The 24720-nt window shown below is 39.3% G+C and overlaps 1 protein-coding gene across 3 annotated transcripts; it reads left to right on the top strand.

The window, feature by feature from the left end:
- The first annotated feature begins 25 nt into the window (after positions 1 to 25).
- On the top strand, positions 26 to 24206 carry zmym2 (zinc finger, MYM-type 2). Of its 3 annotated transcripts, none has more exons than XM_063005597.1 (24): positions 26 to 67; positions 8464 to 9280; positions 11427 to 11715; positions 11802 to 11964; positions 12073 to 12285; positions 13094 to 13241; positions 14149 to 14270; positions 14365 to 14487; positions 14577 to 14727; positions 14941 to 15113; positions 16191 to 16350; positions 16449 to 16474; positions 16603 to 16732; positions 16829 to 16956; positions 17078 to 17240; positions 17703 to 17765; positions 18124 to 18258; positions 18456 to 18568; positions 18823 to 19000; positions 19850 to 20001; positions 20091 to 20205; positions 20868 to 21110; positions 22832 to 22967; positions 23074 to 24206. In XM_063005597.1, exons 2-24 carry the CDS (start codon positions 8479 to 8481, stop codon positions 23258 to 23260), a joined length of 4113 nt encoding a protein of 1370 aa, XP_062861667.1. In that variant the 5' UTR covers positions 26 to 67; positions 8464 to 8478; the 3' UTR covers positions 23261 to 24206. The 3 variants fall into 3 exon arrangements, with proteins under 3 accessions (XP_062861667.1, XP_062861666.1, XP_062861668.1); XM_063005596.1 differs by lacking the exon at positions 26 to 67 and adding an exon at positions 3039 to 3088; XM_063005598.1 differs by lacking the exons at positions 26 to 67; positions 17703 to 17765 and adding an exon at positions 3039 to 3088.
- Positions 24207 to 24720: the final 514 nt, after the last annotated feature.

The following is a 24720-nucleotide window of genomic DNA, read 5'->3' as shown; positions in this document are numbered from 1 at the left end:
TGGCGTGAACGCTTGTTGAATATTGACTCTAGAGAACCCTCTATTAATCGCTTTCGGGATAAGTAAGGTATGTGTTGTATAAAGCAGTTTCTAAGGTAGATCTTTGCTAATGAGAACACTAAAGGATCCTAATATTACGCAACGCTAGTGAGTGAAATATGTTTATTTATAATGTTTACAACAGTATATTGGAGGACTTTTGTGATTACGGCCTTGCCTTAATGAATCTGTTGATTTTTTTTTACTAATACGTACTAATATTTTTACATATTCGTCCAGTTCGTACCCATTTTTGGTGGTTGGTGGTGTACTTGACAGTGCTTTTTACTTTCATCTTCTCATTAGAATTTACTTATAATGTAAGCAAAAGACATTTACTATTTCCTGACCTAAAGGATCATAGCGAAGGGTGTGAATGCATATGGAGAAATTCAAATAACCTGCAAGAACCTGGTGCATACAAGGAGGAGGAACAGTTATTTACCCACTTTTCTTTCAGTGCTTATTGTAAATTTACACACAATTTCTTCTGACTTTGTACTTGACAAAAATATGTTCAAAAATAAATCAGTATATTAGTCAATATATTAAAATGTGTGTATAGTGACAAATAAGTCACTTTCTATTATTAATATTAATAAGATGTAAGGTTTAATGTAAATGATATCCTCAGCAATCTTCTGATAAGTAAAATGGAAATTACCCACAATAATGTAAAAAATGAATTTTTTCAATGTAAACGTTTTTTAATGGGTGCAAGGCACACAGTAACACCTTGGACGGGGCGCCAGTCCATCGCAGGGCAGACACGCAGACACACACACACACACACACACACGCCTATAGGGCAATTCAGTGTCTCCAGTTAACCTGACTGCATGTTTTTGGACTGTGGGAGGAAACCCATGCAGACACAGGGAGAACATGCAAACTCCGCACAGAACGGACCCGGACCGCCCCACTTGTGGATCGAACCCAGGACCTTCTTGCTGTGAGGCAACAGTGCTACTCGCCGAGCCACCGCCCTACATACTTTCTATTAGTATTAATAAGTACAGTCAAAAGATGTATGTCACTGTATATCAATAAAAAGGGACCCCCACTAAGCAGATGTTCTAAGCACTGCAGTGATATTACCATAATTGTGTGTTTTGGTAAGAGTGTATTAGCTGCAGCAGTGTGGTTGGTATTTTTAAATACACACTGTAAATCTATACAATTAGATACTAGAGCTATTATCTTTTTTCCATGCACAATGTGTGTTAATTTTCTTGCAATGTACCTGTTAACCAACAATCAAAAAGCATGAATGAGATAAATATTAACAAATTGTTAAGCCTAAATGATTACAAAATTGCCTAAAAGAGAACATGGCAGTAATGTAGTGCAGTAAGATTAATATAAACAGTATGAGAAGTAGTTTCATAGGAAGAATATTTTATGCAAAGATGGCAGTGAACTGTGCATTTTAAAGGCTAACTAAACCTGCTTATCAAAGAAAATTGAAGCAGTTGGTATTTTAAAGCTCTTCCAGGCATCATTAGCGTAGTTAATATAAGATGATTAATTGAAAGCAATCGTCAGTTAATGGAAATTCATTTAAATTACATTTTTGAACCAACATTGTTCAAACAATAATGACTTTTGTTAGATGTTAATTAAATATTGACATTTCTAGTTTGCGCACTATTCTTCTCCCAGCATTTTTATGTATGTGTTTAAACTTACCTGTTACACTTAAGCATGTGCAATACACACTATCATGACTTTACCGTGTTAGTGTCATTGCAGTGTTGAGGTCTGCCATCCAAATAACCTCTGGTCAGTGGCGGTCCTACGGGAGTCCCATTTCTTTGATAAATAGAGGGAAATAAAGTGTTCATAGCTTTATGAAATAACTATAGAAATAAACCAAATAACCATATAAAATGCATAGTGGGCAAAGTTGTTTAAGTGCTTGTAAACCTAAAAATGTCAGCCCTACCTTTGATGCTCCTTCCAAAAGCATCCCACTCCCCATTTGCATTCACACATTTAAACGTAAATGAAAAGTAAGCACTCCTTGTACTGATTGGTTAAATTTTGTCTGCAACCTTTACTGAAGTTTTTTCCTGTTTTCCTAAGCATACACTTTATTATCAGCTACCAGAATGTAATGACCGTGTACTGGTAGTTGTACATGGGACAGTGATAGCTCAGAGGTTTAGGTACTGGACTAGTAATCATGAGGTTGCCGGTTCAAACCCCACCATTGCCAGGTTGCCACTGTTGGGCCCCTGAGCAAGGACCTTAACCCTCAATTGCTTGCAATGTATTCACTGATAATTGTAGGTCACTTTGAATAAGACCGTCTGCTACATGCTGCAAATGTAGACTAAAAATTTACATTTTCGGCATTTAGAAGACGCTTTTATCCAAAGCGACTTACAGTATACAGTTTAAATAACTGAGGGTAAAGGGCCTTGCTCAAGGGCCCAACAGTGCCAACCGGGTTTGAACCAGCGACCTTCTGCTTACTAGTTCAGTACCTTAAACGCTAGGCTACAACTGCCCCCAGATATTCTGACTTGCACCGAATTAATAGAATTAGAGAATGAATATAATCCGTCAATCTACAATTAAAAACCAGATCACACATGGACACAAAGAAACCCTTATAAAGTTCCTTGGTCAGTATCTGGAGGTGAAATTGGAAGCCAGGTCTGTGAACCCTAGAGCTGTATGGCAACCAGACTATCTAATGCAAATAAATGTTTGTATTCAAAATATGTATTCTGAATAATTGCACTCCCTTGCTGCCCAGTACCTGTTTTTGCTGTTATTAAGTTTGCAACTGGATTTATGCTTGCTGTTGAACTGTGCAGCAACAGATCGCTTAATGGACACACCACATAGACCGTTCTTTGTTGGGTTTCGAGTTGTAAGTTGATCGGAGGGCAGTGCGCATGCGCGACGGTGAGCGGCGAGGACCTCGTTGGCAGTATCCTCCCACGCGCCTGGAAGGGCCGTACGTTTTGGCGCATGCGCGTCGGAATTTATGTCACGGCACAAAACTGGCGCTATAACGCTTGCAGCTCCGTCTACTCCGGTAAGATTTTCACTGGCGCTTTATCATGCTATCTGTACTGGCTTTAACTGGCCAAAGTTCTTCTAAGTGTGTGTACTTTAGAGCTCGTCTTGAAGACCTGAATGGGGTCACCTGCACTGTAGTTAAAGCTAATTTAAGCAGAGAAGGCAGCAGGCAGTTTTACCCGCCTGATATTTTCTCTCCCTCAGTGTGAGCGCTGTGGCAGCAGGCTGCTGTTACCCGCTGCACTCTCGCGCATTGTTTCTCTCGCGCTCTAATGGCGGACATGAGGCATTGCTGCCTACTGAGGGGGTAAATTACTGCTCACCTAGCCATCTAGATTTCCTTTCATCTTGCTGTTTGGGATTAATTGTTATCTGGAGTCTATAGCTGTCAGAATTTAACGGTTGATTTGGGTTATTTTAAGCACAGAGGCTTTATATTTGATGCTGTAAACTGTAAAGCGCCCCTTCTGGTAGCCACGTGTATGTGCTTTTGATTGCTCGGGGTAAAAGCTCTGGGGTAACTTCTTAATTAAACGTTGACTTTAATGCAATAAGGGCAATAATTGGTTTGATATTGTATTTGGGTCATTATTAGATAAAACAAATGTGTGTTGGTGCTCATTATTAACATTTAATAACAACCACCAGCGTGGTGTCGAGTCAATAACAAAGAGTATAGATTAGTCACGGTTAGTCAAAAAAAGACATTTCTTGAGACTGTTTCGTCGCGATTATTATTTCTGTGCTCCGATTATTCGCGAATAAGTTGCGCCATATTTCCGACGCTAATAACAATGGCGCATTCTGGTAGGCTCTCCTCCCTCCACTTCCACGCTAATCCAATGGCTGCATGCGCCACACAGGCCAGAGGTGGAAACTCGCTAAACTCAAACCGCCACACTTCTTCTGCTTCCGAAATGCACGTTTGGATTCTCACTTGGATACTTTGGTCGAATACGAGCTCATGTTTTTGCCTACTGTGTGCATTCGGTTTATTTCTACAGCCAGCTCCAAGTCTGTTAATGGAAGCCTTTGAAGTAGAACGTGTAGCTGCGGCCCTGATCCGGTCCTAAACCTGGGCGCTTAACACGAGTCTAAAGTGAAAAATTCAGTCCTATTCAGGCTTTTTTTGGTTTGTTTTTAATATGCTTTTGGAACATACTTTGTATGTAAATAGTGCAAGAGAACCCACTTGAGAAACATGATTTATTTTTCATTATTAGCTCTTGATATAAGATCACATGCAGTCAACATGTAGTGTCAGTACATCATTGTCAGACAAATAACTGTGATTGGTACAGTTGCATTTTCTATTGACATTGGCACTTATAAAATGTAGTATATGTTGTTTTGTTATAGTAGAGTAGGTGAAGAATAGTAACGTCACGGCCGGGCTGGCCGCCATATCACCAGAATCACCGTCTCTGAAAAACTACTTAGAACGAATAGAATGCCTTTATTTGTCATATATACATATACAGATGTACGATACAATGAAATTCTTTCTTCACATATGAGCGCAGGGTCAGTCATCGTACGGTGCCCCTGGAGCAGACGGGGTTAAAGGCCTTGCTCAAGGACCCAACAGTGGCTGCATAGCAGAGCCTGGATTTGAACCGCCAATCTTCTAGTTGATAGCCCAAAGCTCTACCCACTAGCCTACCACTGTCCCTGCTTACCCAGCAACAGGAAAATAACCTTAAATGCATGTAGTTTTGGTCTTGGTAGTCTTGGTGGGTAGCACTGTCACCTCACAGCAACAAGGTCCTTGGTTCGATTCCCAGGTGGGGCGCTCCGGGTCCTTTTTGTGTGGAGTTTGCATGTTCTCCCTATGTCTCCGTAGGTTTCCTCTGGGAGCTCCGGTTTCCTCTCACAGTGAGGTGAATTGGAGATACAAAATTGTCCATAAACTGATAAATCTTGTGTAATGAGTAACTGTTGTTTCTGTCATGAATGTAACCAAAGTGTTAAACATGACGTTACAATCCTAATAAATAAATAATGTAGTAAATCCACAGTAAATCTTGTTTTAAAATTGCTGAATTGGCAATTCGCTACTCAGGATCAGCAACCTGCTGTAGATATACAGTGAGCTGCTTTTACAGTTAAAGTACTTTTTACAAAGGTAAAAATAATTAAGTGTACAATTGAGACAAATTCTAGTTTTTCAGCAAACTGCCCAAGTACGTATTTGTGCGTTGTTTTTCATTCCAATAATATCCACATTTTTACATTATGGACAACATTCATTCATTCTCATGTTTACCACCGCTTTATTCTGGTCAGGGTAACAATGAGTCTGGTTTTGCCAGAATCATTGGGTGCAATGCAGTAACACACCCCTGCTATGTCCCCAGATGTAGCTATTCAATTCTGTATGTAAACGCTCGACTGGCTGATAGCACTGCTGGAGATTTGAACCCTGGATCCCAGTGGTAGTGGGCTAGTGTGACTTGCCGCAGCACCACCCAATAGGAAAGTATGACGATGGTTGTGGGAAAAAAACTGTCAGTGAATTTAATGGTGAGCAGAACTAAGAGTGTAAATGTATGAATGAACGTAGGAAAAGGCACCAAGTCAGAATCAGTTTTGAATGCCTCATTTGTATGTTTGTGATAGTATTAACAATTTTTTCCCATGTCGCCTTCTTCATTCCCGCGTTTTATGTTATAGCAGAATAGTAAAACAAATGCATTTCTAAAGCAGCAGCCATTCAAACTGTATGGTGTTTTCTTTTTCACATGTTTTTACATTTTAACTTTTTCACCGCCCGACTGAGAAGGGTTGCTGACTAGCATGCGCTCCTTCCAACATGCATGTTGTCACCAGCTGCTTCTTTTCTCCTGCCAGAGGCGGATTCTCACAAAAAGCCACACTGTGTTATTCTGTGATCCACCACTTGTGCAAGTACCTCGACCAGCCTGCAGATGCCGCATTTGCTGCGGAATTGATCAAACACTTTTGACTCCCCTACCTCAGGCACAGCCAAATGTTCCAGCTAGAAGTGAGGTCTATAGCACAGCTGAGATTCAAGCTTGAAATCTTAGTGGTGGTGGGCCATATTTAAAGGTCTTATTTAAAATGCATGCAGTGTGGTGGAATATTTTATATTGTAAAGATTTGAAAGTCACACTTGTGTACTTAAAAGCTAATTAATACTTTTCAAATGATCCTGGTTATGAATTTTTAGTGACAACTGTTTTAAAAAATGAGAATTAATATAATCATAAATTTTAAAAGTACTCCCAATGGTAGCTTATCGGTTAAGGTACTGGACTAGTAATTATAAGGCAGTTGGTTCAGACCCCACCATCGCCAAGTTGCCATTGTTGAGCCATTGAGCAAGGCCCATAACCCTTAGTTGCTTGAATTGTATTCAGTGATAATTAATTTGTAAGTCGCTTTGGATAAAAGTGTCTGCTAAATGCTGCAAATGTAATGTAAATGCAAACAGTTGAAGCAAAAATAGAACATAGTGAAATTAAAAGTACTCTCAAACAGTTAAAACAAAAAAGCCCTTTCCAGGTATGTAGACTAATAAAAACAAATCTGTTTGCTAGTTTTTTTTTTCCAAACAGTAGCTTAAAGCCAATTGTGAAGGTTTTTTTCCACGATAAAGTCACTGATTGCCCTCAGATGGACTACCCTGTAATGCTTTTATTGCCTCATTAGCTTGGATTGCACAGATACCAGGGGCCAATACTGGTACTCAAGCAGTATAGACCAAATAGAGCAGTACCACTATGACATCATTTTTTAAATGCACACTTTTCCCCTGTTGTAAACGCCTTATGCTAAACAATCTCTCTCTACATTGAAGGCTTAATATACTTGAGCAGTTTTTATATATCACTACACCAACACTAATCATCCAACAAACGGCAACCCTAAAACTATATACAATACGAAAATCCATTAGTGTCTAGTTCCAAAAACGTAGCATTAAAAACTAGGGATGCATCAATACCATTTTTTCCCAACCGAGTACAAGTACATGTATTTTTGTACTTGCTGATATTGATACCAATACCTATTTAGAATACCATTTTTTTTTTTAAACAAAAACACACGTGAGAAGTGTCGAGAAGTTTAATGATACCACGTCCAAAAATGCACGTCAACAAGTAGCGAGTGATCAAAGTGTTTGTGCGCTGATGTGCAGCGTAAAATCAAGGAGGCAAAATAAATGAATCTGAGTGGATTTGGCAACACGAACAGTATGGATTGTCCTGTAGTGAGTTGGAGGTTAATAAATATTTTTGCAATGTTGGTGTTTTGTTGTTATGTGTTGTAGAGAACGATCAGGTCAGAAATACTGTAAAACATGTGTGTGCCAGTGTATTCTGATATAAACTATATTATCCCCCTGTCCCACCTGTTTACACTCCTCTCCTGCGTTTCCCTTCACACCGTATCCTGCGTTCTCATTGGCTGTTCGACATGTCACTCATTCCCAGTCGCACATCTCAGATCAGATATCTGACGTGCTAGAAAACTCGAGCGCTCGGTGAGCCGGTCGGATCGAGTTGTTGGATAGTTCACACTTGGCGATCGAGAGCCGAGTTTTGAGCCGGCAAATCTAGCGCCGACCAGCCGCCGAGCGGAAATCAGGGCATAATGTGGTGTAGTGTGAACCAGGCGTAACGCAGCAACGTGCACTAGGTACACGGTATCGGATGTTTAGTATCGGAGCCTCGTTTGCGAGTACGAGTACAAGTTAATGAGCGCGGTATCGGGCAAATACCCGATACCAGTATCGGTGCTCATGCATCTCTATTAAAAACACCCTGTTTGAGTCCAAATGCCTAGTTAGTGTGGCATGTTTGAGCTTCAGTTCCATTTAGTTAGTTCTGTTAGTATTGCTCACATGCCTCACAGTGCCTGAAGATCCTTTCAGGTTGTGCCAGAGCAAAACCTTTGTTTGATACCAGAGCAAAACCTTTGTTTGATAAATGACTTCCTTTACTGGCTTTAAACTATGTATTGCCCCTAGTGGTTAGCATATGCATATATAAATGTGTACACGTTTCCACATTAAAAGGATGTAATAGTACCTGTTGCCCTGTAACAGTAATTTCTAGTTGTCTATTTTGCTATTGGAAGATTGCATTGTTATTGCTAAATGTTTTTGAGTTGGTGGGAGGTCAGCATTTCATACAGAGAAATGAAGCACTGTAATGATCAGTAAAACTGCTTGGCAGTAAGAATGGCATTTCACCATAAGATGTAAAAGAAAAAGGCTGCTGTTTAATTATTACTTGTATTGCTTTCATAATTTATTACTTAGGCGTTAGCTGTATTGTATTGGATATATAAATGGCTGCCCAGGTACCCATTACATTTTGCCAGCTTTTCCAGGCAATGATCTCACTCCTTTATTTGTGGCTACAGGTGGTTACCTAAGCGATGGATGGAGAGTTGGAGCCCATGACAGATGTGAAGGAGTCCATTAGCAATGGGGAGGAGCCCATGGAAACCACACCTTCAACAGAGCTTTGCTCAGACGAGCAGCGTCAAGAAACTGATGCCATGACAACAGACCAACCCAAGGCTCCAGAGGATAACGATGATGACGTTGTGCTAGTGGAGGAGCCCCACTGTCAGGGAGAGAACGTGGCAGCGAGCCCCTCCAGCAACCCCGCACCTGCCGAGGCCCTTGCTGCTGCCAAAGCCACAGACCATGCAGAGTCTGCCACCACAGCAACAGCATCCTCCAACACTCCTCCTCCTTCCTCTACAGCTGAAGCAGTTACCACTCCCCAAACCCATACTGAGCCCATTGTTATCGATGATGAGGAAGATTCTGAGCAAAGATCTTCCTCTTTGTCAGCCAGTCAGAGCGGAGAAGCCTTGAGTAGCACAGAGCCAGACTCGGAAATTAAAATCGCTAGTGTCACTACATTAGGAGCATCGGAGGTCACTATGGCGACGTCAGCAGAAACATCTGTTGCCACGCCTGCTGAGGAAGGTATGAACCTCATGATCACAAGTGTAACTTCATTGAAAGGTGATAGAGGAGCAGAGGCTGGGGGAGAGGAGGGGGTTGCAGAGAATGGTCTGCAAATTAGTAACACATTCAGCCTAAATCCAGAAGCCCAGCAGAGTCAAGAATCGGCCAGCAGACCTTCATCTACGTTTAACCCAGGACGCGTCAACTCATCCACGCAGCCTGTTCAAAATGGAGAGACTGGGACTCACCAGAGATCTGGTAATGCATATGTACATTTTATGGTCTTTTTATTTTATTAAAACACACAATTCTTAGGTTTCTGTAAAAGAGTGGCTATAAATTTAAGACATGGCTACAAACTGTTTTTTTATGCTATGATGCTAGTAGTTGTAGTTGTGTATTATTAGGAAAATGTGGCTTTGAGGGAGTCATCAACCTAACAGGGTTGTGTTGGTGCTTTACTGATTTGCTGAAAAGCTGTCTTGAGTTATAATATTTGTAGCTTTTTTTTACATAATGTTACAAATGTAGAAGTTTATTCTTCCGTTGTCCATTGAGGCTAGATGGCTCCACTATGGGGGCAGGATCTACAGCATTCCTGCCTCTCCTGTTTATTATGGGACTGTAGCCTTTCCAGAACGTCTGTAAGCTTGAAATGGACAGGAAACACCCTCCTTAAACCACAGCACTTAATGTACTTTTTCTTCTTTTTGGGAAAAAGTGAAACACAATCTATAATTATCTTTGCACTTTATTTTACTTCAAAAATGATAAAAATGCTTAGATGAATTGTCTTATTTGCTAAATCAGTATGGACATTTGAGATGTAGCTTAATTAAATGTAATGTTTAACGTTGTGGATACACATTTTGCCAAATTCCTTAAATCCATGACCAGTCGTTACCTCAGTGGTGCTGGGATCTCTTGGAGATCTGCAGGTCCACTTTTTATATCAACTGCCGATCGGCATGGTGGCTCAGTGGGTAGCACTGTCACCTCACAGCAAAAAGGGTTTGATTCGATTCCCAGGTGGAACGGTCTGGGTCCTTTCTGTGTGGTTTGCATGTTCTTCCAGTGTCTGTGTGGGTTTCCTCCGGGAGCTCCGGTTTCCTTCCACAATCCAAAGACTTGAAAGTGAGGTGAATTGGAGATACAAAATTGTCCGTGTTTGACGTTGAGACTTGAACTGATGAATCTTGTGTAACCAGTAATTACCTGTTCTGTCATGAATGTAACCAAAGTATAAAACCTGACATTAAAATCTTAATAAAATAAATAGCATCAGCTGTTAGAAATTTATTTAAACAACATGATTTACCAACAGTGTTAATGGAGCAAGCACTTGTCAGCAATAAGTTCTCTATTAACATTAAATAAATTTTAACAGTATTTAACAGTAAATAAAGTACATCAAACAATTATTTTTTTACCCACAGGAGACATATTTCATTAGTCTAACTGACCACACACACACGCAGGTTTAATGTTATCCAGTTCAGTCTGAAAAAACCTTAAAAAGAGCCTCACAGTGAAGATAAACCGGAGCAGCGTGTGTGTGTTTGTGCCTTTAAGAGAAATGATCTGTTCACTGTATCGCTTAAAGTGATTCACGAGTCGATTCATTTTTCGCGAAGCATAAGTTTCTCTTCTCAGTTATCTCTCCGTGTTTACTGTTATTAAGTAAATGTGGTTTTAAATAAACACCAGCTACTACAGAACATTCTGTGTGACTCTCTTACATTAAAAAGCTTAATTAAAAAGCTTAATTAAACTGCTATTACCACAGATCTGTAACCGACCGTCAGACCCGTTCCGTCTAAGGAGCTAAAAGTTCAGCAGATGATCCTGAACTAATGAATTTGGTAATGAATAAACTTTTGCCTCTGATTGGCTCTGTAACGTTTTCTGTTCTCATCTACATCACAAGTAAGAACCGCTCACGATTGACCAAAGTGAACCAGGAGTTTATATAACGTGCTGATAGAATCGACTCAGATGTGACCGGGTTGAATTATCTTTTTAAAGTAAATATTACAATCAGCAAAATTACATCGTATGTATGATGCACAACGTTAATGATGTTATTTTAGGTCATGAAGAGCTTTCACTGTGGTTTCTGTACGATTGTTGACGAATTTTGATGTGATGGTTGGTGCTTTGTAGCTCAAAGTCTGGATCAATCCACTGAGCTGTTAACTTAACGTGATCTTTATATATCACGCGATCGGATCGGCTACTTTTAGGAAATATCGGCCGATAGCATATTTTGATTAAAAATCGGCTGATACCGATTCGTAGCCGATCGATCGTCCCATCTCTAGTTATAACATTTAAGTAGACTAAACCCTCTTTATGTGTTTAGATAATTTTCCTTTCATTGTAATGTCATTCATATTTTCCCCAGATTCCTGGATCTCACAATCGGCATCCTTTCCCCGCAACCAAAAACAGCCAGGAGTGGATTCTCCCTCCCACACAGCGTCTCTTCCTAAAGCACCAGGCCAGTCCTCGTCAGGCTCCCAGCAGCCCTCGCGCACCATGAAGGTCACCTGCGCCAACTGCAAAAAGCCTTTAAAGAAAGGTCAGACTGCCTATCAGCGTAAAGGCTCCTCTCACTTATTTTGCTCCACCACCTGCCTATCTGCCTTCTCCCACAAGCCCGCACCCAAGAAAAACTGCACTATGTGCAAGAAGTAAGACTTGATTTTTTTTTTACTTTCCCTTTTTGATTGCATCTTTATGTGCCAAACTTGCCAATTGTGATTGTTCTTTAAACCAGGGACATTACTACTATGAAAGGAACAATTGTGGCTCAGGTGGACTCAAGCGAGTCATTTCAGGAGTTCTGCAGCACTGGCTGTCTGGCTGCGTATGAAAATAAACAAAATACCCCAAAGAACACGCTCAAAACCAAGTGTACCGTCTGTGGAAAACTTACCGAGGTGAGAGGTGTACAGAATTTTTATGGTTTATAAAGATTACAATGTTACAATTATTATGGTATTTATTTTATCGAGCATATTTATTTCATGATTATATTTATGTCACAGATTCGACATGAAGTTAGTTTTAAGAACGTCACCCACAAGATCTGCAGCGACGCCTGCTTCAACCGTTACCGTATGGCCAATGGTCTGATCATGAACTGTTGTGAGCAGTGTGGAAACTACCTGCCCAGCCGGGCCACGGCAAATCATTTCTTACTTATTGATGGGCAGCAAAAACGGTTCTGTTGTCAGAACTGTGTCAGGGAGTACAAGCAGGTGAGTGCCAGAAGTCTGATTGCTGAGGTTTTTAATGTTTGCAGAACAAACACCTTACACAACAAACACAAGATTAAGGAGTTTATTCATGTTCATTACAAAGTGAGTTGCAGGTCCAAAGACCCCCTCTTACTGAAGTGGGGCATTCGTCCCGCTTTTTGCCATTGTTGGGTTCTCACAGATCAGCATTGTGTAGAGATTCATGCTATGACTTTTTAGTCATCCACCTTGCATGCAGGCTGCTCAATCAAACAGCAGAGGTTAAACTTCTGCAGCAGAAATGAGGAGAAACTGTATCGACCTCTTCTTCCACAGACACGGCCAATTGCGCCTGTTTGATTCCAGGCCAGGTCAACAGCACCGCTAAAATTTAAACTTAAGCTCTGCAGTTTTGGCCAGGCATTATAGACCGCTCAGCCCTGCATAGTGGCATTTCTTAGTCATTAGTGCTACATTTAAGTAGTAGTAAATGTTGCAAAAGTGTAATTACTATAATGATAATCAGTTAATCTTTTCATTATTGCCTTGATTCATCAACTAAAGCACACAGATTAAGGTGGTGACTATTTCCCTAGTGTAGAATTTTCTTCTTTAGCATTGTTTTTACTTTTATAAAATTTATAAAATTGTGCTTTCTGTGACTTTTGGTTTTCTGTGAATGTGCTTCCAAGATTCTAGGACCAAGCTCATGTTGAAGTAAAGAACTGTGTTGCAAAATTAGTGCTATTGATTAACTGTTGTCGATCAGTCATACTTTCCCCATACATTTAAAATGCTAACCTGAATTGCCTTTTCCTCCCTACCACAGGCTCATGGAAAGATGGTCCAGTGTAGTGGATGTAAAGTGATGTGCAGGTCATTTGAAGTTACTCATGGCATTGGACCCACTGGTATTATGGAGCCTTATTGTTCCACAGCCTGTATAACTAAAAGCAAATTTTCAGCTGTAGCACCGAGTAAGTACTGCTAAAAGACAATGACATTTTCTTGTTAGAGTGCTGTAAATCATTACATCCAAAATGTATTTGCGATATCACAGAACCTTGAGCGTTCGGTTGCTTTTATACACAATTTTTGACTAAATAAAAACAAACAATATAGACCAGAAAAGCTCAGAATTTCATACTGAATGTGTCTTACTAAAAAGGTTGCTTTGTAGGATGTGCATTGGCATCAAACAGTCCAGCTCACTTTGCTGGTGGTACGCTCCACTTTTTCTGTCAGTTACTGTGGGGTAATCCATTAAAGTAATCAATTTTGTCAATTCCAGTTTACACCTTAAATAGAATACAACATTCCAGTAAATACTAATACTTCAATACTTATAAGAAATTGAAGCTAGTTAGCTATGTGCTACTCATAAGATAGTGTCAGTCAACACAAGTTACTATTCTGATCTGTTTCTGGTTTATTGAATTTAGTCAAACAATACATTGTCCATCTAGACCCAAAAATAAAATGTGTTAAATTACATTATAATAATTAAACTAAAATTAACTCAAAACATCCCTTCTGATGTGTTTTATATTGTATAAAAAAGACAAATGTAGGGATTTGGTTAAAGTACAAAAAATTGTGTTATAATTGTGTTATTATTGGTTATTCTATTTTTTTTTTATTCATAGGACAGCTACAGCTATCTAGTTTTTTTTAAATAAAAGTTACAGCCAGCAATCGTACTGAATATAAAAAATCCACCCAATGTTTGCCTATTGTTAACAATGCTTATCTGGGTATTCAGCTAGACTGAATCTGGAGAAAGCATATTAAATGTTTAATGACTATTATTCATATTTCATTAGCATATCAATTTTAGATATTTAGAACCTGTTTTGCTTGAATTAACTCTTCACCTCTAATTAGTTTTAGCTGCTGAGCCTTCCTGTCATTTCTGTAAAAGAAATGCATTACCTCAATATCAGGCAACTCTGCCTGAAGGAATCGTCTTAAGCTTCTGCAGCGCTCAGTGTGTCACAAAGTTCCAGGTATGTGATCAACTTTAAACTAGTTTAAAAAAAACTGTATTTCACATGCAAGAACTAAGCGAATTAAATCCGCACAATTATCTGTTTCGTATAGAATGCTACTATTCAAGCAGCAGCCAATGGTCAGCTTTCTGACCCGGCTACCTTTAACATCCAGCTTAAATGCACTTACTGCCGAGGCTCTTTTGGGCTGAAGCCTGAAATTCTGGAGTGGGAGGTAAGGGTTTTTTAAACCTGCTCTTTTTTTATTCTTGGTATCGTTTTAGCATATAACTTGGGTATAACCTTTTTGGTTTTAATTTTTAGGATAGAGTATTCCAGTTCTGCAGTAAAACATGTTGTGAAGACTATAAGAAGCTCCATTGTATTGTAACTGTCTGCGAGTATTGTCAAGAGGAGAAAACGCTTCATGAGACTGTCAAGTACTCAGGGGTTAAAAAACCCTTCTGTAGTGAAGGTAGCTTTTTGTCATTTATTTTTCAGCAGGAAACCTCTGCATTGCCCTTTGAGGGCTTGCTCTTTTATCTAAACATCATAACTGATAACTAATTAAAACAGCAACAAAATTACCAGTGTTTGTACTGTAAGGACAGTGCATAGATTATACATACATTTTATATATAACTCTACTGATTGAAGTTGCAGAATTCCACCTACATTCTTTGTACAGGTTGCAAGCTATTGTTCAAGCGGGACTTCATACAGCGTCTGGGCCTCAAGTGTGTTACCTGCAACCACTGCTCTCAGATGTGCAAAAAATCTGTAACCAAGCAGATTGATGAAGTCACAAGAGACTTCTGCAGTGAAACATGTGCAAATAAGTTTCATGACTGGTACTACAAGGTATGTAAATATCTTTACGGTCAAAACAAATCGTAGTAAATTTGGTGAGTGCATTTTAGTTTCAGAAGTGTCCTGTGATTATAATCTTTTTGCTGTTCACATTCTGAACCATGGTGTGGACTTCTTTTATTATATGAGGACACAGAGCCTTTGTGGTCTTTTAGTATGATGTGCTAAGCCCCCATTCATTTAATCTCCACTATTTAGAATTCATAGTCAGTATAATTTTATTGTTTATGTGAATGCCTGAAAAGTGTCAATAAACAATATTTAATTATTAAATACCTTTGCTGGTTTAGTTTACTGTAGCTTTATCTAATGGTTTTAGGATCAAATTGGTCACATCACTGCATGTTGTGTGTTTTCAGAAATTACTCCAAAATTATGAGTAATTACGATAAATATTTTGAGTTATGAATATGTTTCACAGAGTGTGAAGTAAAATAAAATAATGCCTTGGTGCAGTGGTATAGGATTTAGAAAATAATTGTTATGGGTAAACCGGTGGCTCAGTGGCCTCACAGCAAGAAGGTCCTGGGTTTGATCCCCAGGTGGGGGTCCAGGTCCTTTCTGTGCGGAGTTTGCATGTTCTCCCCGCGTCTGCGTTGGTTTCCTCTGGGAGCTCTGGTTTCCTCCCACAGTCCAAAGACATGCAAGTCTGGTGAATTGGAGATACAAAATTGTCCATGACTGTGTTTGATATAACCTTGTGAACTGATGAACGTTGTGTAATGAATAACTACCGTTCCTGTCATGAATGTAACCAAAGTGTAAAACATGACGTTAAAATCCTAATAAACAAACATAAACAAATAAACTAAAATAAGAGGGTTGCATCAAAAAGGGTATCTGGCATGAGAACTGGCAGACCAGATTCACTGTGGTGACCCCTAAATACGGGAGCTGCTAAAAGGAAAAAAATGATCATAAATTTATTTTGAGCATGGGTATTTTAATGCAGGGGGAAGGTATGTAGATTTAAAATATGTAGATGTAAATTTATATAAATAGTAATTAATTAAAGCCAGTTGATCTAAAGCAATTCTGAAAGCTGTGCATCTTTGGTTTGACCACTAGGCGGCGCGCTGTGACTGCTGTAAAGTACAAGGGAGCTTGACGGAGTCGGTGCAGTGGCGTTCTGAAATGAAACAGTTCTGTGACCAAGAGTGTCTTCTTCGATTCTACAGCCAACAAAACGAGCCCAATATGGAAACACAGAAGGGGCCTGAAAACACAGGTTTGTGTTTTAAACATGCCTAATCGCATTTTTTAAGAGATACAATAACTTTGACAATTTAAAAATAAAATGTAATTGTCAATTTTGCCCCATAACAGGACTTGATGGAGAGGCAAAGCTGACGGTGAGTGTTAGATTTATTATTATTATTTTTTTCTTCAAATAATGAAGAGATAACCGCAGGATCAAGCATAAAGAAATCCACTGTATTTAAATGTATTGAAGTAGTAACACTTCTAATTTTTAAATCAGGGGCCTGTGTCGTATGCTGGAGGAGGTGCCCTTAAGGATGTTAAGAATAAAGCTGTACTTTGTAAACCCCTCACCATGACCAAGGCTACCTACTGCAAACCTCATATGCAAAGTAAACCACTTCAGACAGGTAGTGTCCTAAAATCTGTTACTGAATACGAAATCAAACATATCTCTGTGTTTAATGGTACAGAGTAACATGCTTGTTCTCCTTTATGTTTGGCAGATGAAGAGGGTTTGGAAGGCTTGGTAAAAGAATATGTCCCTGTTCCAGTTCCCGTTCCTGTGTATGTTCCTGTACCAATGAATCTCTATGCTCAGGCAACACCCACACCTATGACAATACCAGTACCGGTAAGAGCTTCTGATACAGCCATCAAAGCCATAGTCTCCTGCAGTCCATGTGCTGATGCCTGCAGTACTGATGGCAACATACATTAGTAAATGACCTTTTATTTGCTTCTGCTGTTCTCAGGTACCTGTGCCAGTGTTTTTGCCCACCACTTTGCAGAGTGCTGAGCAGATTGTAAAGACCATAGACGAGCTTAAAGCCAAGGTTCTCCCTAATCCTTTGGAGGCGGATCTGATAGCTATGGCTGACATCATTGCTAATGATGAAAAGAAACGTGACTGCTCAGGTAAAAAAAAATTACTGGAAATTATGCATTAATCTGGGCCTCAAGTGTGTTACCTGCAACCACTGCTCTCAAATGTGCAAAACATCTGTAACCAAGCAGATGATGTCACAAGAGACTTCTGCAGTGAAACATGTGCAAAGAAGTTTCATGACTGGTACTACAAGGTGTGTAAATATCTTTAGGGTCAAACAAATCGTAGTAAATTTGGTGAGTGCACTTTAGTTTCACAAGTGTCCTGTGATTATAATCTTTTTGCTGTTCACATTCTGAACCATGGTGTGGACTTCTTTTATTATATGAGGACACAGAGCCTTTGTGGTCTAAGCCTTTTAGTATGATGTGCTAAGCCCCCATTCATTTAATCTCCAGTATTTAGAATTCATAGTCAGTATAATTCTGTTAATGTGAATACCTAAAAAGTCCATAAATGTGCTTAAAGCCAAGATTCCCCCAATCTTTTAGAGGCGGATCTGATAGCTATGGCTGACATGATTGCTGATGATGAAAAGAAACGTGACCACTCAGGTAAAAAAAAATACTGGAAATCATGCATTAATTTTTATCAACATACATTCTTCAGATACTGTGGTGTTCTCCTTTCTTCCAAAACATGCAGAAGGTGTGTTGGTAAATGTAAATTGGCCTTGGATTATGATGGATTGTTGCTTGTCAGGAATTCTCCTGCCTTGTTTCCAGTGGTTTCTGGAAGGTTCCAAAAACTTTCAAAACTTATAAACCCTAAACTTGCTGCTGAAAATGACCTAGATTACAGTCTCAGACGGTCTTGCTAAAAACTGAATACCAATTATCTATGCCATGAAGTTGATGGCATATAATATGTCCAATGAATAAAAAAATATTCTGTTTTGTGTTATCTTTGCAGAAATCAAATGTGAAAAGATGAGTGATGAAGTGAACCAAGAAACAGTAAAGAGTGAAAGTGATGGTAGCAGTTCTGAGGAAGAGGATGAGGACAAATATGAGCCGGAGCTGGACTTGGAGAATGATCTTCCTTTAGGTACAAGACAATTAATGGTTGAACCGTTAAAAGTTCATCAGTTCGTTACTGTAAGGCTAGTCACAGTCCTATCAGACATATTCCTTATATTCCATGAACACAACTGTGTAAAGTAACTATGTTCGAACAATTGCACTATTCTATCTTGGGTTGGTCAGGCTGAAAGCATTTAGCCTTGTCATTTTGTATCTCCTTAGCATCAGAGCCTGTGCCTGCCTTGGAGGGGCTTGATGCAGAAATGGGTTTCACTCTGCCGCCTGTCCTCAGTGATGAACAAGAGGAGACATCCTGTCCCAGACCCAGGCGGAGGGTATTTAACATGCACGCTCACACACACACACACTCTGTGGTCTTTTTGCACAACAGAAGCTGTCCGATGATTATAACCACTATGCTGTTCACATGCTGATGTGCTGTGATTGTTCAATTTTTATTATGAGGACATTACATAAAATGTAGGTTTATAATGACCACGCATGTCCCTACGGTACCAGTTGTATAGATTTAATGTTTTTAAGTTTATACAAGCTAGCATCAGTGATTTTTGTGTTTGTGATGACTTAGGGTAATAAGAGGCGGGCTGTGGAAACTAACTCTTCTCCAGCATTGTCGGCAGAGCCCACTGCAACAGATAGCTCATTTCCCCTGAGCTTCAGGTATGGACTTAATGCGTGGAGGAGGTGGACCACATTATCAGCTGCAGAGTCCACTGACGAAAAGGTGAAAGGCTTGGACAAACAAGGTGAGAGAATTTTCTTAACTAATATAATCTATGCAATATGTAAATGTCCGATGATTATAACTTATCTGCTGTTCACATCCTGAAATGTGATGTTGATCAATTAAAGTTATGAGGACATGAGCATTTTTATTCTAAAATTTGTTAGTTAGTTTTTTTTAATTGGCCACCATGGCAACTTTGGCCTGTAACTAAACATACGTAGAAGGGTTGGGTGCACTGTGTGTTCACCTCATTCATTCACCTCATCATCAGGATTAAAATGACCTGCAGTTTAGGCCACAGTAACCCTTTTGTTGCTCTGTACCGCTTTCATGTTCTCTGGCATCAATGAATCTTGGGCTGTCAGTGGATTGTGACTTTGGATTGCTGTCAGTGGGTACTTACCCCACTTTGAAGATATTTCAACCCAGTCATCTGTGCATAACAATTTGGCCCTTATAAAAGTCACTTGGGTGTTTATGCTACCCATATGTGCTGCATTCATCAGTGTACTAAAGTAACTACCAGCAGCCCAACATTTAATAAATCCCTGACCGTGACATGCACAATTGTTAAGAAATAGCCATTGCATGCATTGCATCATTTAATTGGTTTAGTTTATATGAATTAAAAACAGTAGTTGATCCATTCTGCTCTAAAGAGGGTCTCTCCTTCACCCACTAACCAGTTAATAATTAGTCAAACCTTATGCTTACCAGTGACACAAATATATTTACTATTTTTACACTTTGGTGATAGTATTTAAGTCAGAAAAAACAGGAGACATGAATATTTGCTTGTTATTTTCTGTTCTTTAAGTGTGAATGCATAGTAAATATCTTAATCTTTTGTATTTGCTCATGTTTTCAGTGACCCCATCTTTGCTGATGAGCAATCTTGATTCTCTAAGCTCAGTTGAGCTGAACAAGGCTCTTGTACAGTTTGTGAAAGAGGTGCGTCGGCCCAATGGCGAGTCCTATTCTCCAGACAGCATTTTCTACCTTTGCCTTAGCATACAAAAGGTAAGCCTGACTCATTTGGATCCGATGTCATTACTGCTTAAAGAGAATCTTTTGCTAAACCTTTTTTATTTATTTATTTTTATTTAAAGCATTTGCAGAAAAAAGGAAGAAAGGATGATCTTTTTAATGATCCCTGCTACAAAATGTTTGGGGAAGAACTTAACAAGATACTCAAAGACTGGCAACCTAGTGTTCTTCCTGATGGTAACTGTTTATATATAGAACTCCCTGTTTCATACACCGACTCAGCATAACTTTATGACCACTGACAGGTGAAGTAAAAAACACTGATTATCTCATCACGGCACCTGTTAGTGGGTGGAATATATTAGGCAGCAAGTGAACATTTTATCCTCAAAGTTGATGCGTTTGAAGCAGGAAAATCAGGCAAACGTAAGGATTTGAGTGAGTTTGACAAGGGCCAAATTTTGATGGCTAAACGACTGGGTCAGAGCATCTCCAAAACTCCCGGTCATGGGCGGCCAAGGCTCGTTAATGCACGTGGGGAACGAAGGCTGGCTCGTGTGGTCCGATCCAACAGACAAGCTACTGTAGCTCAAATTGCTGAAGAAGTTAATTCTGGTTCTGATAGAAAAGTGTCAGAATACACAGCGCATCGCAGTTGCAGGGCTGTTTTGGCAGCAAAAAGGGGACCAACACAATATTAGGAAAGTGGTCATAATGTTATGCCTGATCGGAGTATATAAATATATATTTTATTAGTCCAATGATTATAACTATCTGCTGTTCACATCCTGAACAAAAGATGTAGACTTACTTGAAATATGAGGACTTTTTGATTCACTGCTGATTTAGTTTTAATCTTAATCAGATGCTGTTAGTTACATGTGTGTTTGTTTGTGTAGGCTCTCTGTGGGGTCGTGTTGAGGAGTTGTGTCTGTGGAGCAGCAGACAGCTGGGAGAGCACACCCCTTCCGTTCTCCTGCGCTCCCTCGTCTATCTCAACACAAAATACTTTGGTCTGCGCACCGTCGAGCAGCATTTGCGCCTCTCTTTTGCCAACATCTACGGCCCCAGCACTTCCAAACCTCACGATCACGAGACCACCGTCTGTATTCGCATCCCCTCCATCTCACAGGATCAGCATGGTATGGCTTCAGGACTCACCTGTAAAAAATTTTCTCATAGTGTTAAAATATTGTTGTATGCATCACAGATTCGTCACTGTTTTAGTGTCTTAGTATTCATGTTTGAAGATTTAATGCCTTTTTTCAGATTTTATGGAGTGAAATTAGAATTAAAGTCCCCCCAATCATTTTTAAAACTAAGATTATTTATGCAATATGTAAATGTCCTATGATTATAACTTATCTGCTGTTCACATCCTGAAATGTGATGTTGATCAATTGAAGTTATGAGGACATGAGCATTTTCATTCAAAAAAAAAGTCACAATAATTTGAATCTTTAGCTATGCTTGATAACGTGGAATAATATCTACAGTGGCATCAGTAAAACGTTTGCTAGTGTTTAGTTCACAAAGGCATCAGCCATTAAATATATGGATGTGCTTTACTGGCCTTTTGCTAATGTGTTAGGTGGCATAAATATTGCTTGGAAGCAACTTGGCTTTCCATATACACTAATAGGCCAAAACATTAGGACCACTTACCTAATACACTAACGTAACAGCTCTCAGGACTCACTTGTAAGATCTTGAATCTAGTACCTAGTATCTAACCTGTGTTGCATCAGTAAGGGCTCTCGGGTGGGGCAGCGGTCTAGCGTGTTAGCACACCACTGCAGAAGGTTCAAACTTATTATTTGGAGTCTCAGCAGAGCTGTCGGTGTCCACTCGAACGCATGTGACTTTGTTTGATGGTGACTCCCCACTCCCTGTGATATACGATCTCCCGGACTGCTCCTGTGTGAGTGTGGTGGGCTCACGTGTGCTCTAAGGATCTGTGTGAGAACCAAACACTGAGATGTGATAGGTAGCGGGTGCAGATTGGACAGATCATCTGAGTCCTTGAGCAGTTTAGGGGTTGTGCATTCACACAAAAAATCAAGGGGTATAATCCATCATTATAACATTCAAGGGGCTTGATTTCTGCTTTATTCAACACCTTTAATTTCTTATTTACTGGCAGAAACAATGAAGCCTTTGTCATGGGTTATAAGAACTGACCTTTTTAAAACTTTTTAAAACAAGTTAATCAAATATATTTTAGACTTGACTTTCTTTTGATTGTTGCTTTGTTAATAAAAGCTGAAGTTTACACAATGGGGCATCCTTATTACTGAATAACCAAGAAAACTGTTAACTGCGACTCGTTTGCTGCCTGTTTTCTACTTCTGGTGTGTTTATCTCCTGCTGCAGAAATATAAAATAGTCCAAATTATATAGACAAGATAAAATAAGCAGACAGAAACATAATACCTATTTTGCCACAAAATGACACGCGTGTTAAACATGGCATTAAAATCCAAATAAATAAATATCTCCCTCCGCAATACTTCCTGTCTAGTAGTACTGTGTCTCGCCACTAAGTGGCAGCAGTTAGCATTTTTCTGTCCAGATAGCGGCCACACACCAAGTGGCAGAGCAATGCCGTAACTGAATGCATCTTATTGAGAAGTGTCGTCTGTGATTGAAAGCTCCAGTCTCAATGAGTAAGACTTAAAAACCTACTCTGTGTTCCAAAAATAGGTAACAGGCACCAGACAACTCGAAACAGTTCTAAAGCTATTAATAATTTGGTTGGTTTAAATAGATGATTGTCTAAAAGTGTGTAAAAGTGGTGGTGTGTTCAGGTCCTAAAGTGAAATTGTGTTTTTGATTAATCTTTGTGTCGTTATGTCTTTTACAGAACCAGCAGCAAGTAAGAGGAGACGTACAGATGGAGATGATTCAGGCTTAGAGCTCATTGATGGTACGGGGGGCTCCACACACTGTCCTGTTAAAAAACGCGAGTGTCGTTTGTATGAGCTTTATCTTTCTAAGTGGTGAGTCTGATAAACTCTTATAACTACAAAAATTTAAATATGAGGAACTGTTAAGCATTTATTTCTTTGTTTGTCCTGAAACGTTGACATTTTCTTTTATTCTCAGCCCGGAGTCTGTGAGGGAGAGGACAGATTTTTTCTACGTGAAGCCAGAGGTCTCTTCTACCTCAGGTAGTCCACTGTGGTTCAGCTCAACTCCTCTAGAAAAGTGTGTCCTGGAAAGCCTTCTAACTCAAATCCTTCTGGTGAGAGACGTCTACAGGGAGAGCTGCTCTGAAGAGGGGGGGATTTAGAAAAACCGAAAGCTGTTGGTTCAACGATAGCACCCACTGCATTATATCATACCCCAGTCCCTTTAATCACACTGATACTATTAGAGCTATAAGCAATGAGAATACTGTATGTTGCGACCGGAGGTGTTTAAAGCTTAACACTGATTTCTACATCAGTGGCTTCTGAAGACTGGTGCTTTTTGTGAAGAGCAACCAATAGACTGCTGCTTTTTTTCTTCCATGTATGTTTTCATTTGTTAGGAACTTGAGTGTATGTGATGTAGCATTAACTACGAAGCCCAGATTGGGCTGCTGTGGTCTGTAAATATTTTCAGAAGTAATGTCAGAGAGTTTGTGAATGTGTGCGTGTTAAAAGCAAAAGCCAATAAAATACTACAAATAAATTGAACTCGACACAAACCCAACAAAGCTTTCATAAAATACAAGAATTATTTATTGCAGGTTGTGATGTGGTGGAGTCCTTTTTATGACAGGATTAAGTATGGATGTCTGACCATTTCTCACCTTTTATTAAAAGCATTAAAACTTGCTTCAGCCATTCAGCACCTATTTGTGTTTGTTTCTATCATTCTCTCTTTTCCTTTAGAGTTTGGGTGTTGGGTGGCTGACAGGGTATTTGTTAGTATTTATCCTTTATTTCCGTTGCTGTTCTTTTGAACAATGTGATCTGATTTACACCCCTCACTGCCGTGCATTATTTTCTTCAAGCCTACGTTACTGACATTTAGGTTTTTGTTTATTACATTTAAAATAAACAAAGCACTTGGTTTGAAAGTGCAATGTTAACTCCACAGTGGCGTTGGTAATGTGGTTGATAGAGCACATCAGTATCTTTTTTCTGTACCTTATTTTATTGGAAGTGATAAACGATGTATGGCTGAATGATACGTTTCATGTTTTGTGTTTTTTTTTTTTAAACCAATAAATTAATGTTATGTTTCTTAAATCGCACAGACCCACCATCGGGTCCAAAATCATGGTTTTTTTTATTATTATTATTTTTTTTTTAGCGTATCTTGTTGACTATGGCTCACACTTACTACTTTTTAAAGGACTTGCCAAGTCTAAAATCATTCATCTTAACTGTTTCCATCATTTTAACATTTTTGCTCTGTGTAGATGGAACATATGGCAAACAGAATACTAGTAACAGAAATCTAGCCTGACTTTGAAGTGACTTAATTACAAACAGCTGCACACAACTTCTGTTAGGTTGATTAATGGCATCATGATGCTTTGAAATCTCACATCAGCATACTGTTAGAACTTTTGTAGCTAATAATTAGGAATTCAAATAACCCCAAGTTGTGGATATTCAAAATGCAGGAATATAATAAAGAACAGAAATTTGAAGCACAAACAGCTTGTAAATGCTCCTAAAATGGCCACATGTTCACTGAGTATATCCTGGGCTCAATCTTGAATGTAATTTTACATTGTAAGCTTCACCAGGGTAGAAT

Source organism: Trichomycterus rosablanca, chromosome 12 (genome assembly GCF_030014385.1).
Source record: "Trichomycterus rosablanca isolate fTriRos1 chromosome 12, fTriRos1.hap1, whole genome shotgun sequence".
NCBI lineage: Eukaryota > Metazoa > Chordata > Actinopteri > Siluriformes > Trichomycteridae > Trichomycterus > Trichomycterus rosablanca.
The sequence above is the reverse complement of the archived record's forward strand: the minus strand, read 5'-3'. Positions and strand labels throughout refer to the sequence as shown.